This window comes from Macaca thibetana, chromosome 9 (genome assembly GCF_024542745.1).
Source record: "Macaca thibetana thibetana isolate TM-01 chromosome 9, ASM2454274v1, whole genome shotgun sequence".
Taxonomy (NCBI): Eukaryota; Metazoa; Chordata; class Mammalia; order Primates; family Cercopithecidae; genus Macaca; species Macaca thibetana.
In genome coordinates this window covers 115,621,926-115,640,494 of record NC_065586.1, presented here as the reverse complement: position 1 = coordinate 115,640,494, position 18,569 = coordinate 115,621,926, and the positions used below count along the sequence as shown (strand labels likewise).

The following is an 18,569-nucleotide window of genomic DNA, read 5'->3' as shown; positions in this document are numbered from 1 at the left end:
CACCCAGCTAATTTTGTATTTTTAGTAGAGAGGAGGTTTCACCATGTTGGTCAGGCTGGTCTCGAACTCCTGACCTCAGGTGATCGGCCTGCCTTGGCCTCCCAAAGTGCTAGGATTACAGGCATGAGCCACGGTGCCCTGCCTTTTTTCCCTTTTTTTGGAGACAGAGTCTTGCTCTGTCACCCAGGCTGGAGTGCAGTGGTGAGATCTCGGCTCACTGCAACTTCCTCCTCCAGATCTTGGCTTACTGCAACCTCCTCCTCTGGGGCTCAAGTGATTCTTCTGCCTCAGCCTCCTAAGTAGCTGGGATTACAGGTGCCTGCCACCAGGCCTGGCTAATTTTTGTATTTTTAGTAGAGATGGGGCTTCACCATGTTAGCCAGGCTGGTCTTGAACTCCTGACCTCAGGTAATCCGCCCGCCTCCACCTCCCAAAGTGCTGGGATTACAGATGTCAGCCACAGCGTCCGGCCCTAACTATGCATCTTAATTTTTGTACTTACTGTCTGATGTGCTAACAGGACAGTAAAAGTGATTTAAGGCTGCTATATTTTCCCTTTATTTAAGAGATGCCTGGGGTTCTCAGCTCAGGAGGGATTCATAGCATGTCTTAAGCCACACCAGTGTTTTTCAGGACACGCTAGGGTGGACTTGGCAACTAGCATAACATTGAGCTGCTGTGCCTAACTTTTACCCCTGTGTGCCAGTGTGCTTATTTCCTGTGTTAGGATTACTTGTAATTTCGTCTCGGGGAAGTTTTCTGGGTGGGTGCGTTGCACCAATTCCCTTGTTATTGTTACAAGAATGCAGTGACCTCACTTGGATCCAGGACTCTGCCAGCATTTAAAATCCTGCTCTTACGAAAGGTGAAACTCTTGCCTATAGTTAAGTATCACAGCTTGATCCCATTACAATGAGATAGAAGTTTGTCTGCGCCCGGAGCAGGCCAACAACAGCAGTTTTAAAAGCAGAACGCCCCCCGCTGGGTCTAACCTTGTTCTTGGTCACCGCGTTCTCTTCAGGAGCCTGGAAATCCTCTTGTGGCAGAAGTGGGAGAGTGCTTGGAAATGCCCTGAGGAAAACGACTTTTAAGGGGGAATAGCGGGGAGCAAAACAAGAAGCAACCACCGGACACACTTGGGGTGCAACTGGGGCTGTGGGGTGGGTAGACGGAGAGGGAAAGTGAGCAGAACTGGAAGCTCAGAATAGAAGATACAAAAGAAAGTGCCAAGTAGTGAAAAAAACTGCAAAAGGACGGGGGAGAATGGGGGGGAGGGCGACTGGGGAACAGTTTAGAAAAACAGCAATTAGTACAGCTAAAAATAAAGACCAATTTAGAGACAAAGCCAGATACACAAGGAGAAAAATAAAACTCGCCAGAAAGACAATTTCTTGCAAACCAAATGTTCAAGAAAATGGGGGCTAATGACATCCCCTCTGGGGCTGCTCTGTAGAAGAAATGAAATAATAGGAGACCGTGGAGCGCGCAGCGCCCAGCAGGTGACGCCGTGGGGGCCTGAGTGGTCCCGGTCGTGGAGCCTGAAGGCCCTGCCAGAGGCTGTGCCCACGTGTCCCCAAAGTTCAAGAAGTGTCCCGAGAGCGCGGTATGCCGGACAAAGCACCGCCCGGCGCTGGAAGCGGGGGGTTCTGCGGAATTCTCTCAGGTCTCCCCGAGTCCTGGCGCCCGCGCGGCACAGCCAGGGGAGAGGGCGCCCACCCGCGGCGGCTCGGCTAGCTCAGCGCACCGGCCTTGGGGACGCCCCACACGCATTCGCGGGGCGGGAAGGCGCAGCGCCCACGAAGTCGGGGAGCAGCCAGGCCCCGGCAGGCGGGGATCCTGGTGACGAGGAGGCAAAGGCCACGGGCTGGGTCGCGCCTGAACTCTGCAGAACAGCGAGGCCTCGGCTTCCCGGCCTGTGACCCAGGAGGGGACCCCGCCTGCCACCCGCGAAGGCTCGCTGAGAGCCCCGTTTCTCCGGGGCTGCAGGGAGAAGGCGGGAGACCGCGATGGGCGCGGGAGCTTGAAGCTGGGCGGGGTCGGCCGGAACGGCATCTCGGGCGAGGGCCAGGGATCCCGGGACGCGCTAACCGCCTCTGCTGGGCTACTAAGTTCCCGGCGACGCGGGCTCCCTCTGGGCCGGCGCACCCCATCCCAGGCGCAGGACAGACTCCCGGCGATCGGGGTCACCCGGGGCTGCCCTGCCCCGCCCGGGCACCCCGGAGCGGAACCGCGAGCCCCCACCGGCGGGGGCGGGCAGGGCGCACGGAGCGCGCCACGCGGCGCCTGGCTAGGAGGAGGGCGGCGGGCGGGGACCTAGCGCTCCGGGGCGGTGCTGAGCCCGCTCCTCCTCCTTGCCCTCCTCCTCCTCCTCGCCCTCCTCCTCCTCCTCGCCTTCCTCCGGCTCAGCCGTCGCGCAGCCGGGTTGCTCTTGCTTCCTCCCCGGGCGCCCGCGGCGATGTTCAACCGCGCCGTGAGCCGGCTGAGCAGGAAGCGGCCACCGTCAGGTAAGCGGCTCCAGGGGCCCGCCGGCTGGGGTTCGGGGCGCCTCTTCGCCCACCCGGCCTCCTGCCCTCCCTCCTGTGCTCGGGCGCGGCTCGGCGGTACCTCCTAGACTGGAGCCCGGGCCGACCGCACCACTTCTCCACGCTGGGTCCCGCACCTTCGCTATCCCAGCTGCGACGGGAGCGCAGAGCTCCTCCGGGCGCCCCGGGGAGGAAGTTTGGCTGAAAGAGGAACAGCCGCAGTTTTCTTTTTAGTGATGGTCTGGGAGAAAAAGGAGCGCCCAAATTCCCCAAACTTTGGAGGTGACATGGGGCTCCAGATTCCGAAAGCAGAACGGCGCGCGGGCTTCTCCCTCAGTGGCCCTCTCCGCCTCCGTTGCGGGCGTGGGTGGAAGGGTGCCGAGCGCCCGGGGGAGCACGGCTGGACCCAGGCATCCGACTGGGCGCCTGGGCCTGGGGCGCCGGGGGCCTTCGCTTCTGCCGCAAGGAGCCAAAAGGTGCGGTCGCGAGGGTGGCGGAACCCCAGGATGGAGAAGGGCACCTCTGCGGTGCGTGCCAGCGAAGTTCTGACGTTACGAAGGATTCGCCTTGGCTGTCACTCTGGGCCAGCCTGAGCCACCATCTGGGGCAACTTGATAGGACAAAGACCCCACGGTGAAGGTGGAGCCATGCCCTTGATTCTGGTCCTTCTACCCTTTGGCTCATCACAATAGCTACGACCTGTACAGGCCTTCGGGTGCGCCAAGGGCTTTGTCCACTGCGTTGGGTGAACTCTCCCTTCACCCCTAGGACAACCTGGTGCGCGAGAAGGGAACGGAAGCCAGGCGCTGTTAGGTGACTTGCCCCAGTCACACCCAGCAGGTGATGGGGAGGCTTTCAAACCCAGGTTCGCCTGACTCTGGAGTTCAGAGGTTTTGCCGGGCTTCCCACGCCGAGATTCACTTCTGCTTGGCGCTCAGAGTCGGAACACGTTGGTGCATTTCCTTTCTGCTACCTGATACTTTATGAGGGACATTGTGGTTTAGAGACTGGGACCAGACTGGCTAGATCCGAATCTCACCTTCGCCATATTCACTAGCCGTGGGACCTCTCTGCAGAATAAGGGTCTGCAAAATGGGAATAACAGTAGCTACTCGCCTTTTTAAGCACTTAATTGGAACCTGTCTCCCATCCATCAAGTTTTGCAAATTATTGTATTTAATATGTAGGATTTCGTAGGGTTGTTGTAATGATCTTACATTGTTGCCCGGCACGTACTAAGTGCTCCATTAGCGTTAGCGGTCATGTAAACCTTTTTGTGTTGCATGTGAGTCAAAGAATTCCCTTGTGGGTGTTAATGTTAACTATTCTCTGTGGTTGGCACAGGCCTGTGGAGCGCTGCTCAGAGCCTGGACTCGAATTAAACTCTTGGTTCTAACCTTGACTCTGTCATTCAGCAACACTGGGCAAATTACCTAATCTTTCTGTGCCTCCGTTTCAATGATGTGCTGGAACTGGCTCAAACTGGCTTGCAACAGCCAGTTACTAAATATTCAAAAAGTTTGGGAACTGGTTGCTAAACCTTAGGGAACTTGAAAGTATGGGATATTTACATCATGAAAATCAACCAAGCTAAAAATGAAGGCTTCGTTTTGACTCAGGAGAGCTGATTTCCAGCACACCTCTGAATCACTTTCTCCATCTGCAAAGTGGGTTTCATGGGATCATGGGGTTAAATACTCAAAACCATATGAAGCCCCTAGTACAATGTGTGGCACTCAATAAATGTGTAATAATTATTAGTTTTTCTCCCTTTTGCCTGTTATAAATAGAGCTGCTATGAATAGCCCTGTACACGTTACTTATTACTTTAGATTACTTTTGGGTTGAAGACTGACAAATACAACCATTGTATCCTGGGAGATACATGGATTTGGGGTGATTTTGCATGTAGCCATGTTGCACTCCAAAAAGGCTGAATGCAGTTTTAGGGAATAAATTGTTTCAGGGCAACAAATTTTAAGCCTCATGAAATGTGGTTACATCATTGATAAAAAGGCAGTCTCAGGCCGAGCGCAGTGGCTCACACCTATGATCCTAGTACTTTGGGAGGCTGAGGCAGGAGAATTGCTTGAGCTCAGGAGTTCCAGATAAGCCTGGGAAACGTGGCAAAACCCCGTCTCTACAAAAATAAAAAATAAAAAAATTAGCCAGGCATGGTGGTGCGTGCCTATAGTCCCAGCTCCTTAGACGGCTGAGATGAGAGGATGACTTGAGCCTGGGAGGTTAAGGCCGCGGTCAGCTTAGATTGTGCCACTGCACTTCACCCTGGGTGACAGAGTGAGACTCAAAGAAAAGGAAGGAAGGAAGGAAGGAAGGAAGGAAGGAAGGAAGGAAGGAAGGAAGAAAGAAAGATCAGCCACTAAACATCGTGGATTGGTACTGGATGCCTCGACTCCAATAGCCTGATTTTCTTTGGAATTGTAGGTCTAGGGTCTTTCCCCATCATGGAAAATAACAGAAGTTCTTACCTGACTGGTCATCACCACCAAGCCATGGGCAAAGAAGAAGCCTAGCGAAAAAGGGGTCGTTTGGGCCTGGGGGCGGAGGTACTGAGAAGACAGCCAAGTGATTTTTGGGACCACGTACTGATTTTTTTTTTTTTTTTTTTTTTTTTGTAATTTTGAATTATTTTTCTTAAGGAGGATCCTCAAATTGTATAAACTTCAGGCTCTACAAAAGCCGGAGCTGCTCCTGCAGGACCCCTGATTTGGACCTGGTTGTGGTCCTGCCTCCCCCAGCACTTTCTATTTTACACTCTTCCTACCTTTCAGCAGAATCTCACTGGAGACACTGTCTTTCCAGTTTGGAGTTCCTAACCCCACCTTCCAAGGTTCAGAGTGGGATTTCCTTATTCTTCTTCCTGAGGTTTCTCAAAGTGTGTTCCACCCGTCCTGTGGGTTCAGGAGGGCCTGGATAAAGTCCAGCTTCTCGGGCCTCGCCCAGACCCACTGGTTCAATCTTGGGGACGGTAGGGAGGGGGGAGGGTAGGGTGCATCTTTGACAAGCACCCCAGGGAATTCTCAGGCCAGTGAAATGTGAGGGTCCCCCAACAGGATTCTGTCCACTCACCCTGCCCAGTTATCAACCTTGCATTGTTGGTAACTGAAAGATGCCCATCTGAGATGCCAAGCTGAAGCCACCCGACTCCCTACCCCTGCAGCTGCACCCAGGAGTGACCTCTCAGGGGAATTCCCACCCTGCCAGGCAGGCATCGGCCTTCCCCTCGGGCCTGTCATGCAGGATCCCATTAAACCCTTGGGAACAGTTTTAAGTTTATGGCTGGGCTTGTTTTATTTAAAGATGACAGTTTGCATAGCAGTTTAATGTCTTTGTTTTAACAACCCGGCTGCAGGGTAGCCTTGGCAGCTGGGGCAACTTTCTCTGCAGAACATCACTGGCCCAGGCCTGCGGGGAAAGAGGTGCCGGCTGAGGGGTGTTGTTTTCTACAGGTATGGTCAAGCCATGAGCCAGCTGAGCCTCTGGGACCTGCTCTGGTCACCACCTAGTGCAGCCCATAGCCTGGTGGGTGTGAGGTGCTCACTGTGTTTTATCTGCGTTGGCAGATTTGTATTTGATGTGATGCCGCCTTTCTTCATGGTTAGAAAATGTAGCTGCCTGGCATGGCCATTTCCTAGGGCTTCCTGGGTGAAGTGAGTCACTTCCCTCCCTGGGTTGAGTGAGTCCCCGGACGCTGGGCTCTGGGAACCTGCTGCTTAAACTGCACTAAATTTATGCCCCCAAGTTTCTTCTGCTTCCCCCAGATAGCTCTTTGCTGCAGCAGCCCGGGGGTGGCAGCAGGAGCGGAGGCGGCCCTGGCAGGCAGAAGCAGTGGCCCCTTGATAAGAGCTGTCAGGCGGCATCCGCTGGAGTGAGACAGTCCCTTGCAGACTTGTGGGGACAAAATTTCCCTTCCAAGCAAGTTCCCATCTGTTTAGAGCCCAGCTAAGCACCCTCAGGTCCACCTCGCTGCCCCACTGCCCAGTGGGGGGCCACTTATCTGACCGAGTCCTTCCCAGCCCCATTTTTCTTGCTCCCTAGTCTACCCCTGGAGGGACTGGACAATACCTGCTCTGTGCCTTTGCTCCCCCAGGTGTCCTTTGTCCTGTCCCAAAGCCTGGGTCTCCCTGCTCCAGCAGACCCACCCTTCTAGGCCTCGCTGCCTCCCACCCTTGGCACTTGACAGAGCAGCTTGTCTGAGCAGGAGGGAACCATTTCATTTCTCCCTGGAGGGCTGCAGAGGCCACTAAGGGGCAGGGACTTGTCCGGAGCCACCCATTGCAGAAGGGGCAGAGAACTCAAGTCTTGGACCCAAGTCCACGGCCACCTAAACACAACAACCATTTAGCGACTTTGCTAAAATATATTTAGAGAATGAATGTGGAGCTGACAACTTTCCTCCCTTCCTCCATCCCTCTCTCCTTTCCTTCCCTGCCTCTGTCCTTTCCTCCCTCCCTCCCTTCTTTCCTCCCATCCTTCTTCTCTCTAGTCAGGACGTTAGAAACAAACAAAGCAATCATCAAACAGCTTTATCATTTCACATAGAAAAGGACATTTTAACACCCCCAATCGTAGGAAAGATATAATCTCAGGTAAAGAGCTGTCCTGATCCTCTAGAATCTAGAGGATTCTAGATCCTCTAGAATCTTCTAGAGGTTGTCGCTCCTGGGGAGAGACACTGGGCACCTGAGGGACAGAGGTGTGAGGAAGACTATTACACCACACTCCCTTTTGTATGTCCTGGACTGTGATCTTTTTCAAAGCAAAAACAAAACCAGCAACCCAAGACTGTCCTTACTCTACCAGCACAGCTCACTTGGTAAATATTTCCTTGTCTTCCTTCTCGTTTATGCGTGGACTAGTGAAGAAGACTTCCGACCAGCCTGTGGCACTGTGGGCAGGCGACCACCTGGGAACGTCTGGCCTCCTCTCCTCAATTCATTTTAAGTTCCATGAGAAAATGGGCCCACCTTTCATTTCTGGCATCTTTCTCTGTGTTTTTCTCTCCCGCCAGACAACCTGGGGTTGAATCCCAGCTCATCCACTTCCTTGCTTGCTTCTTTGTAGCAAATTTTTTATCTCTCTGTGTCTCAGTTTCCTGATGTATAAAATGGGGCCCATGAGGAAACCAACTTCCAAGGATTGTTGTAAAGTTTCGATGAGACTTGTAAGTGCTCAGTAAATGTCAACTTTTTTTTTTTTTTTTTTTTTTTTTTTTGAGACGGAGTTTCACTCTCCTTGCCCAGGCTGGAGTGCAATGGCATGATCTCAGCTCACTGTAACTTCTACCTCCTGGGTTCAAGCCATTCTCCTGCCTGAGCCTCCTGAATAACTGGGATTACAGGCAGGCACCACCACGCCGGCTAATTTTGTATTTTTAGGTTTCTCCACACTGGTCAGGCTGGTCTCAAACTCCTGACCTCAGGTGATCTGCCCCCCTTGGCCTCCCAAAGTGCTGAGTTTACAGGCGTGAACCACCACGCCCGGCCTCAACTATTTTTAGTAGCTATCCATCCTCCTTTCTGTGCCCTCTACCCTTAGCCTGGTGCCTGACTTTGCTCATTCCTTAGCAAATATTTATCACTATAAAATATATACTTGAGTACCAGACATCATGCTGACCCTGCGGAAGACGCAGCCCTTGCTTTCAAGAAATGCACCATCCACCTGACTGACCTTGGAGGAAAAAGTCATTTACTTTGCCTCCAGGGAGGGCAGGACAGATTGAGCAGAGTAGGAGAGTGAGGGCAGCTTTACGCAGAAATGTGAGGCCCCAGAGGACACACAGGGGCTTCTGGAAGTGGAGAAAATCGATGACAGGGTCTTGTTTTCAGGCTAGGGCTGCTGGGCCGTTTTCTTTTTTCTGGCCTTTGCCTAGAAAGTGGAGAGTCTAGGGAGGCTACAAATAACAGTTCGGCGTTCTTATTTCCTTCCCTCTGGTAGAAACTGGAAACCAGTGGCCATCTGTTGTTTAGTCCACTTAAAAGAGGATGTTGAGGCTTGTTTTTTCTTCGGACCCAAGGGTGCTGGGGAGCCCTCCAGTCCCTGCCCTTCTCACACAAGGCGTCTCTGGGAAGGCAGTGGATTGTTGGTCTGCGTGGAACTTCTCAGGTGGACCCCAGAGCATGGAACGTAAGGAATGGCCCCCACCCCTTTCCATGTCGGCAGTCGCCTTGGCCCTGGGTGGGGCAGGGGCTGGGAAGAATGTGCTGTGAGGACACAGAGGTGCACAGGTGACTTTGGAAGGGCCAAAAGGAACACTTGGCTTTCTGTGAGGCCTGTGCCCTTGTGTGCAAACGCCACGATGCCCTTTCTGAGTGGAGCCAACCCTCAGGAGAAGTCAGGAGAAGTCACCTGCTTTCCTTCTCCTGACTTGGATGCTGGCTATTACTATGATTATTGAAAAACTTTTTTCACTTTTGATGTTATTTCCTGCTAACTGCGGTTCAATCAAATCTCCCCAGCAGGGGAATTGCATGCAGGCGGGGTAGTTATTTCAGCAGCTAGATACTGGAGCGGATAAACACTTAAGTAATATTTAGATACGATGTTTCCATGACCCAGTTTCTCGGAGCCTTACACAGATCACCAGTTGTAACAAAATGACTCTCTGATTCCAAATTGGGAGGACGTTGTAAAAAATGTAATATACTTGATGTGGCATAGGTGACAAGAGGTTTTAAATAAGTTTTGTGGGGTGTGTACTTTCTTTGAAACTTCATTACAAAATAGAGTATTTTAAAGGTGCATGCCTGTGCATGTGAGTTGTACCAAACCACTTTGGAATTTAGGGTTAATATCTCTGCCTTTCCTGGACTTGAATGTTTAATAGCCTGTGAGTTTGAGGGAGTACTTAGGACAAACCTTCTGAGGATGTAAGTTGACTCTGCTGTTGAGGAAACTGGATAGTGAGATATTACTAAAATATTATTTGACTTGGAGAAATTGTCTATGCAGGATAATTACACAGACCTTCCTGCAGATTAACAGCAGAAATCCATGCTGTGAGCATTCATCTCTGATGAGTGTTACAGATGCCTTTTGAGTATGGATTTCTAAGGAATTAATGTCTGGAGAAGGTCTCTGTTAGATATGACATCATAGCATCTATAAATAATGCATCATAAAATAAGCTCCAAGCAACCAGCCCCAGCCATCTGCACTGTGATGCTTCACCCATCCTTGAAATAATGGCTTTTACTGACGCCAGAAGCCACATAGGGCAGCATAAGCATAAATAGAAAACGGATATACATTGTGTTTGTGTGCTAGATGATTCCACCTGGTCTTATGTGACTTTTTTTTTCCTGCATGGATTGGACTCTTACCTAGTTTTCTGTTTTTTCCCCAAAGTGTGATTGTTCTTGGTCTCTTAAAGGCTGTTGTGTTCTGGTCTCTTTGAGTACAAAGATCAGCAGATATAAAAACTAAAAATGGCAGTGGAGCCTTTGGTAAAGAGCATGTACTCTGGAGCAGGAGTACCTGGGTTTGGGCCATGATTTCCCATTTTCTAGCTGGGACCCTTGTGAGTTACTGTGCCTCAGTTTCTTCATCTGCAAAGTGGAAATAACCACATCAGTAGGTTATTGTGAGAACTGAATTATTTAATTCAGGTAAAAGCCTGGAACAGTACCCAGCACGATGTACATCATTTGCAAGTTTTTCTTTTTTCTTTTTATTTTTTTGAGACAGAGTCTTGCTCTGTCACCAGGCTGGAGTGCAGTGGCACGATCTCGGCTCACTGCAACCTCCGCCTCCCGTGTTCATGCAATCCTCCTGCTTCAGCCTCCCGAGTAGCTGGAATTACAGGCGTGCACCACCACACCTGGCTAATTTTTTGTATTTTTAGTATAGATGGGGTTTCATCATGTTGGCCAGGATGGTCTCGATCTCTTGACCTCGTGATCCGCCCGGCCTCTCAAAGTGCTGGGATTACAGGTATAAGCCACTGTGCCAACCTTTTTTTTTTTTTTTTTTTTTGAGACAGTCTCACTCTGTCATCTAGGCTGGAGTGTTATTTTCTAGGCTGGAGTTTTATTTTTTTGAGACAGAGTCTTGCTCTGTCACCAGGCTGGAGTGCAGTGGCACAATCTCGGCTCACTGCAACCTCTGCCTCCTGGTTTCAAGCGATTCTTCTGCCTTAGCCTCCCAAGTAGCTGGGACTATAGGCCCCCCCACCACCACACCCGGCTAATTTTATATTTTTGGTAGAGACGGGGTTTCACCGTGTTGGCCAGGCTGGTCTTGAACTCCTGACCTCATGATCCGCCTGCCTCAGCCTCCCAAAGTGCTGGGATTACAGGCATGAGCTGCAGCGCCTAGCCTTTTTTTTTTTTTTTTTTTTTTTTTTGTAGACGGAGTCTCACTCTGTCGCCCAGGCTGGAGTGCAGTGGCCGGATCTCAGCTCACTGCAAGCTCCGCCTCCCGGGTTTACGCCATTCTCCTGCCTCAGCCTCCCGAGTAGCTGGGACTACAGGCGCCCACCACCTCGCCCGGCTAGTTTTTTGTATTTTTTAGTAGAGACGGGGTTTCACTGGATTAGCCAGGATGGTCTCGATCTCCTGACCTTGTGATCCGCCCGTCTCGGCCTCCCAAAGTGCTGGGATTACAGGCTTGAGCCACCGCGCCCGGCCTTTTTTTTTTTTTTTTTTTTTTAAAGATAGATTCTTTTTCTGTTGCCCAGGTTGGAGTGCAGTGGTGTAATCTCAGCTCACTGCAACCTCTGCCTTCCAGGTTCAGGTGATTCTCCTGTCTTAGCCTCCCGTGTAGCTGGGGATTACAGGAGTGCACCACCACACCTGGCTAATTTTTGTATTTTTTGTAGAGACATGATTTTGCCATATTGCCCAGGCTGGTCTTGAATGCCTGGCCTCAAGTGATCCACCCACCTCAGCCTCCCAAAGTGCTGGGATTACAGGTGTGAGCCACCATGCCTGGCCCATTTGAAGTATCAACCATTATTATTAGCTAATGACAGATTAGTCTGAAAATAAATTTGCTGAAAAATATGCATTTTGCATGCAAAAAATTTGAAGATCTAAAATGATTTAAAGAGCCTAGAAGCTAAGAAAACAAAACACCAAAAACTTTTATTCAAAAGTTTTATTCAAAACTTTTATTGCAAAAATGTTTTACAGCTGAAGTAAACAATGACAACAAAAATCAAACAGCATGATAAAATTGAAACAAACAAATATCACAGGCAGGTCTTCCCTAGCTGGAGAGATCGTAAAACTGCTGGAGAACATGCTTGACATTTTTTCCACCTATTCATATCAGTCCTGCTTTCTTGTGTAATCTGTCTGAATCGGAAGCTTTTATCAATGAAAAGGGATAGAAGAATATTGGAACTTTGTGGATCCAGGTACCAGTAGTTGGGCACCTGGGAAATCTTGGTTTTGCTTTATTCTTAAGTTCAGAAGTAAACCTGTTTTGCTATTGAGAAAGAGTATTTATTTCTTCTAATATTACTAGACTGGTTGTAACATTTATGTATGTATGTATGTATGCATGTATGTATGTATTTACTTACTTTAACCTGCTTCCCCTTCCCCCTTGGTTGTAACATTTTTTTCTTTTTTTCTTTTTTTTTTCCCTGAGACGGAGTCTCTCTGTCACCCAGGCTGGAGTTCAGTGGTGCAATCTCAGCTCACTGCAACCTCCGCCTCCCGGGTTCAAGCAATTCTCCTGCCTCAGCCTCCTGAGTAGCTAGGCTTACCAGTGCGTGCCACCACGCCCAACTAATTTTTGTGTTCCATGTTGGCCAGGCAGGTCTTGAACTCCTGACCTTGTGATCTGTCAGCCTCAGCCTCCCAAAGTGCTGGGATTATAGGCATGAGCCACTGCGCTGGGCCTCTTTTCTTTTTTTATGATTTTGTTTGTTTTTTTGTTTTATTGAGACAGCGTCTGGCTCTGCCACCCAGGCTGGAGTGCAGTGATGCAGTATCAGCTCACTGTAGTTTCTGCTTCCTGGGCTCGAGCGATCCTTCCACCTCAGCCTCCTGAATAGCTAGGACTACAGGCCCACACCACAATGCCCACCTAATTTTTGTGGTTTTTTTGTTTGTTTGTTTTTGTTTTGTTTTGTTTGAGACGTAGTCTTGCCCTGTCACCCAGGCTGCAGTGCAATGGCGCCATCTCGGCTCACTGCAATTTCCACCTCCTGGGTTCAAGCAATTCTCCTGCCTCAGCCTCCTGAGTAGCTGGGATTACAGGTGTGCACCACCACACCAGGCTAATTTTTTGTATCTTTGGTAGAGATAGGGTTTCACCATGTTGGCCAGGCTGGTCTCGAACTCCTGACTTCGTGATCTGCCCACCTCATCCTCCCAAAGTGCTGGTTTGAGTCGCCATGCCTGGCCTAATTTTTGTATTTTTTGTGGAGATGGGAGTTTGCCATATTGCCCAGGCTGGTCTTGAACTCCTGAGCTCCAGCAATCAGCCTGCCTTGGCCTCCCAAAGTGCTGGTATTACAGGCATGAGCCACCCCGCCGGTGGGCGGGGGCGGGCAGGTCGTAACATTTAAAGGGAGCTGAGATGGCTTAGGAATTTATTACTTAGTGTGTCCCCTGGGCAGGGGACCCTGAGTTGCAGAAGTGCCCTCGGCCTAAGGGCTATCCCTGTCTGCTCAGTCATATTGGAGGCTGGGGATAGCGACTTGGAAAAGAGAGATGCCACTCGGTGAGTGGAGTTTGCAAATGCTGTCTCATCAAGATCTGTCTATACTGATATCAGTCAAGATGGATTTTAGAAGGGTGGGGTGCAATAGCCAAAAGCCTTCAACTCAAAAGACAATCAGGAAGTCTTAGAAAAATTCAAACCAACATTTCTGGAGAAAATAAAAACTTATGACAGATAGAGAGTGGGTATCTCAGATAGAAGGATCTTCTATGCCACTTATGGGGACAGAAAGTGGGCAAAAGCAAGAAGGAATTACTCTTTATCTAGAGCACCAAAGCCAGAAAACCAATACCCATGGCTATAAAGAGCAACTCCATCTCGGTGTACTTTCTGACCCGCCCCTGAAAATTCCATGCTCTTCTGTAATAGTGTCCATTGTAAATGTATTTCATGACATGTGATATAAGGGAGATGTTAGCCCAGGAGACAGTGGAATGGAAGGGCCCATCGGTTTTCTAACTGTGTTCCCAGGAGCCCTGGGATTCTGCAGACATGGCCCTGGTGAGGACAGCTGATGTCCCACATAGGTCCCCGTATTGGGTCCATCCCGTGATTCATTAGCTGCATCACCTTGGCTAGGCCATTTTATCTTCTGGATTTTTGCTTCCCAGTCTATAGAATGAGGTGGTGGGGGAGGTGGGGTTGGACCACATTAGTGTGCTTTGAGTTGTAAAACTTTTTGTTCAAATGAAAACAGACACACAAACCTAATATGCAAAAATGATTAGAGTATGAAATAAAGGGTGGGGGTTGGCGATTGTCTAACAGTGAGGTCAACTCTCTTAATCTCAGACACTCTGTTGGCTAAATGGTAATCTACTGTGTGTATTTATTTGCAAGATGGTGTGACAGTGAAAACTCAAACATGGTCTGGTTTATTATGGAAAAGAGTGTCCAGAGTTTTGGAATCCTTTCAGACCAAGGTTGAAAACTTATGGCCAAAGTGGTTCTGCCATGGCAAGAGAAATTTGCAGCTGCCTAGATTGTTCCTGGAACAGTGAACTTGTGTCTCTAGATTTATTTACTTAAGAGAAGATCTGCTGGGGAAATGGAGTAAATTGTCAAACTGTATTCTCTGGGCAAAGAGCAGAAGAGTAAATTAGTGGAATGCTTGGCAGAATGAACCCTGCTGCAGAAATTTCTTGTAATAATGATCTTTTAATTGGATTTATACTTTGTTGGAAAGAAACTCAGTGTTCAGGAGCTTGCCACTGCGGCATTTACAAAGAGAACAGGGAACTAATTTAATATCCACGAACTGGAGGGTCACTTTAGAAAAGCATCAGCTCCATTTGGTGATGTGTTTAAGTGAGTTTGCTTCATGGTTAGAGGAAAGGATTTGCCCCAAATAATTCTCTTATGTACTCTATTGCCAATGAGCATTGAAGCATGGTCCCTGCCGGGTTTCTGAGTTTCTGCTTTATTGATGATTGATTGATTGATTAAGACAGGGTCTGTTGGCCGGGCGCGGTGGCTCAAGCCTGTAATCCCAGCACTTTGGGAGGCCGAGACGGGCGGATCACGAGGTCAGGAGATCGAGACCATCCTGGCTAACACAATGAAACCCCGTCTCCACTAAAAATACAAAAAAATTAGCCGGGCGTGGTGGCGGCGCCTGTAGTCCCAGCTACTCGGGAGGCTGAGGTAGGAGAATGGCGGGAACCCGGGAGGCGGAGCTTGCAGTGAGCCGAGATCGCGCCACTGCACTCCAGCCTGGGCGACAGAGCGAGACTCCGCCTCAAAAAAAAAAAAAAAAAAAAAAACACAGGGTCTGTCATCCAGGCTGAAGTACAGTGGCCCAATCATGGATCACTGCAGCCTTGAACTCTTGGGCTCAAGCTATCCTCCCACCTCAGTCTGTCCAATAGCTGGGACTAAAGGCACATGCCACTATGCCCAGCTAAGTTTTGTATTTTTTGTACACACAGGATTTCTCTATGTTGCCCAGGCTGGTCTTGAACACCTGAGCTCGAGCGATCTGCCCACCTGGGCCTCCCGAAATGCTGGGGTTATAGGTGTGAACCACCGTGCCCAGCCTAGTTTTTAAATATTTTATAGGGAATGGGGTCCCACTATGTTGCTCAGGCTGGTCTTGAACTCCTGAGATCAAGCCATCCTCCTGTCTCAGCCTCCCAAGGTGTTTGGATTATAGGCGTGAGCCACTGTGCCCAGCCAGCCTGGTTCTAATTTAGCTCATATCATCTGGTGAATGTCTGAAATCCTGGTAGTTTCCCCAAGTGCTTGGATTCGGAATCCCAGGGATCAAGAAATCAACATGTATTTTGACCCCCCATAGAACATCAGAGATCACAGGAGCTGTCACTATGAAGTAAGTCCAGTGTGCTCTGATACAGATTTTCTCCAAAACCATTTTTAGCTGTGTGGCCCCCTAGCTGTTTGCAGCAATTAATATTTAGGAGACTTTGTTTTTTAAAAAAAATATCATGTACAAGTGATTTGCTTTGCTGATTTATTTATTTATTTATTATTGAGACAGAGTCTTGCTCTGTCACCAGGCTGGAGTGCAGTGGCGCGATCTCAGCTCACCGCAACCTCCGCCTCCCGGGTTCAAGCAATTCTCCTGCCTTAGCATCCCAAGTAGCTGGGATTACAGGCATCCACCATCATGCCTGGCTAATTTTTGTATTTTTAGTAGAAACAGGGTTTCACCATTTTGGCCATGATGGTCTCGATCTCTTGACCTTGTGATCTGCCTGCCTCGGCCTCCAAAAGTGCTGGAATTATAGGAGTGAGCCACCACGCCCGGCCTTGCTGATTTCTTAATTAAAAGTTTATTTTCTCCTAGATTCAAACTTTTTTTTTTATAGAAATATGTCTCTAGTTTAAAAAAAAAAAAGTCAGTGGGGAAAAAGTGTTAGTTATGGAAGTAGTTTGCTTGATAGATGGCTATTTTAGGGATGGGGAGAAAGGAACTCACATTTGTTGAGCGTCTACTGTGTCCCAGGTGTGCTGCTAGGTGCCTAATGTGCTTCCATTTTTGAATCCTTATGATAACCCAAGAGATGGGGGATGATTTTCAAATATACACAAGATTTTGCCCAAGATCCTATAGTTTTGAATCGGGGAAACTGGTTTTGTTTTGTTTTGTTTCGTTTGAGTCGGAGTTTCCCTCTTGTCACCCAGGCTGGAGTGCAGTGGCACGACCTTGGCTCAGTGCAACCTCTGCCTCCCAGGTTCAAGTGATTCCCCTGCCTTGCCTCCCAAGTAGCTGGGACTATAGGCACCCACCACCACACCCGGCTAATTTTTGTATATTTAGTAGAGACGGGGTTTCACCATGTTGGCCAGGCTGGTCTTGAACTCCTGACCTCAAGTGATCCACTCGTCTCAGCCCCCTAAAGTGCTGGGATTACAGGCGTCAGCCACCGTGCCTGGCCAGGAAACTGGGTTTTGAACCTGGCCCCATCTGAAGTGACATTCCATGGTTCTTCCTTGACTCCAGGAAGGGATCACATGCCATAGAATGAAGCATGCTTTCATTGTTCCCTCCTCCCGCAGGCAGAGAAGCAGCTGAAGTGTGTTATTTGGAGATTCCCCATCCCCCACAGGAGACTTCTCAGTGTCTTGAGTCAGAGAGTGCAGTGGAAGATGCGCAGATGCAAAGAGTTTTTTTTTTTTTTTTTTCTGGAGACGGAGTCTGGCTCTGTCGCCCAGGCTGGAGTGCAGTGGCCGGATCTCAGCTCACTGCAAGCTCCGCCTCCCGGGTTCAGCCAGAGTAGCAGGGACTACAGGCGCCCGTCACCTCGCCTGCTAGTTTTTTTGTATTTTTTAGTAGAGACGGGGTTTCACTGTGTTAGCCAGGATGGTCTCGATCTCCTGACCTCGTGATCCGCCTGTCTCGGCCTCCCAAAGTGCTGGGATGGCTTGAGCCAAAATTTTCATCCATTTTCTCTGTGTACCAAAATGTAAGAGGGTTGCCAAAAACCTCAGGCATCAGGATAAATGATATTTATTTATGTATTTATTATCATTATTTTTAGATGGAATCTTGCTCTGTCGCCCAGGCTGGAGTGCAGTGGCGTGATCTTGGCTCGCTGCAACCTCCGCTTCCTGGGTTCAAGCATTTCTCCTGCCTCAGCCTCCCAAGGAGCTGGGATTACAGGCGCGTGCCACCACACCCAACTAATTTTTGTATTTTTAGTAGAGATGAGGTTTCACTCCTGACCTCTGGTGATCTGCCTGCCTTGGCCTCCCAAAGTGCTGGGATTACAGGTGTGAGCCAGGGCACCCAGCCTATAAATGACATTTAATGCAGTGTTTTAAAAGATCAAAATGAATGCAAAAACATCCGTGATGAACAAAATATCTGAAGTTTAAATAAAGTCAGGAAAAAATAACAGTGTAATGCTGAGCCATATTGGACCCTGAAGCAAAAGGAAAAATCAATATAACTGATCCTGTCTTTATTTAAAATTTGGAAAATTTGGGTATTTTGTTCATCTGGATTTTTTTAGCACAAATTTTGATTTTTTAAAAAAGTATTGCCTGAGGAACCGGGCACGGTGGCTTATGCCTGTAATCCCAGCACTTTGGGATGCTGAGGTGGGCGGATCACCTGAGGTCAAGAGTTCGAGACCAGCCTGGCCAACATGGTGAAACCCTGTCTCTATTAAGAGTACAAAAATTAGTTGGGCGTGTTGCTAATCGCCTATAATCCCAGCTATTCGAGAGGCTGAGGCAGGAGAATTGCTTGAATCTGGGAGGCAGAGGTTGCAGTGAGCCGAGATTGTGCCATTGCACTCCAGACTGGGTGACAGAGTGAGACTCTGTCAAAAACAAACAAACAAACAAACAAACAAACAAACAAAGCTATTGCCTGAAATGACATTTATCTTGATGCCTGGGTATTCTGGCAACCCTCTGACATTTTGCACCATCATGTGGGTCCAATCCTGCAATGAGTTTTTTAATCTCTATGCCAGGTAATGAACTAGGTGCTAGAGGTACAAGATGAGGACATATAGGAGCCTTCAGACTAGTGGGAGTCAGTCATGTAAATAGTCACAACAGAGCATCATAATTGTAAGTCTGTGCACAAAGCACTATGGGGAAGCAGTTGCTGTTGAATCATGGTTCTCTGGGAGGAGGGTTTGAGGGCGACTTGAGGGCTGCCTCCGAATTGGCCAGTGGACACGAGAGTAGGGGAAGGATTTGGTGGGAAATGGCAGGTCCCTTCATCCCTCTGAGCCTCAGTTTACCCCATCTGTAAAATGGAGGAAATAGTAGTGCCTGCCTTACAGGGTTGTGTGACAAGAATGAGTCCATCATGTTAAGCACCTAGAACAGAGCCTGAGACATCCATCTGTGATGGTGATGGCAGTAGCACCA

General features: G+C 49.2%; 2 protein-coding genes across 6 annotated transcripts in view; both read left to right on the top strand.

The window, feature by feature from the left end:
- The window catches only part of PRDX3 (peroxiredoxin 3), a 497,514-nt gene that overhangs the window by 119,333 nt on the left and 359,612 nt on the right, over positions 1–18,569 (top strand). The window lies entirely within an intron of this gene.
- The window catches only part of RGS10 (regulator of G protein signaling 10), a 738,227-nt gene that overhangs the window by 692,949 nt on the left and 26,709 nt on the right, over positions 1–18,569 (top strand). For 2 of the 5 annotated variants that reach the window (XM_050804011.1, XM_050804013.1), the window contains exon 2: positions 8,554–8,672. In XM_050804011.1, coding sequence (XP_050659968.1) covers positions 8,666–8,672 — 7 coding nt within the window. In that variant the 5' untranslated portion in view covers positions 8,554–8,665. Of the gene's footprint in view, positions 1–2,370; positions 2,505–8,549; positions 8,673–18,569 lie in introns of those variants that run through there. The other 3 variants (XM_050804014.1, XM_050804010.1, XM_050804015.1) reach the window with 3 other exon arrangements.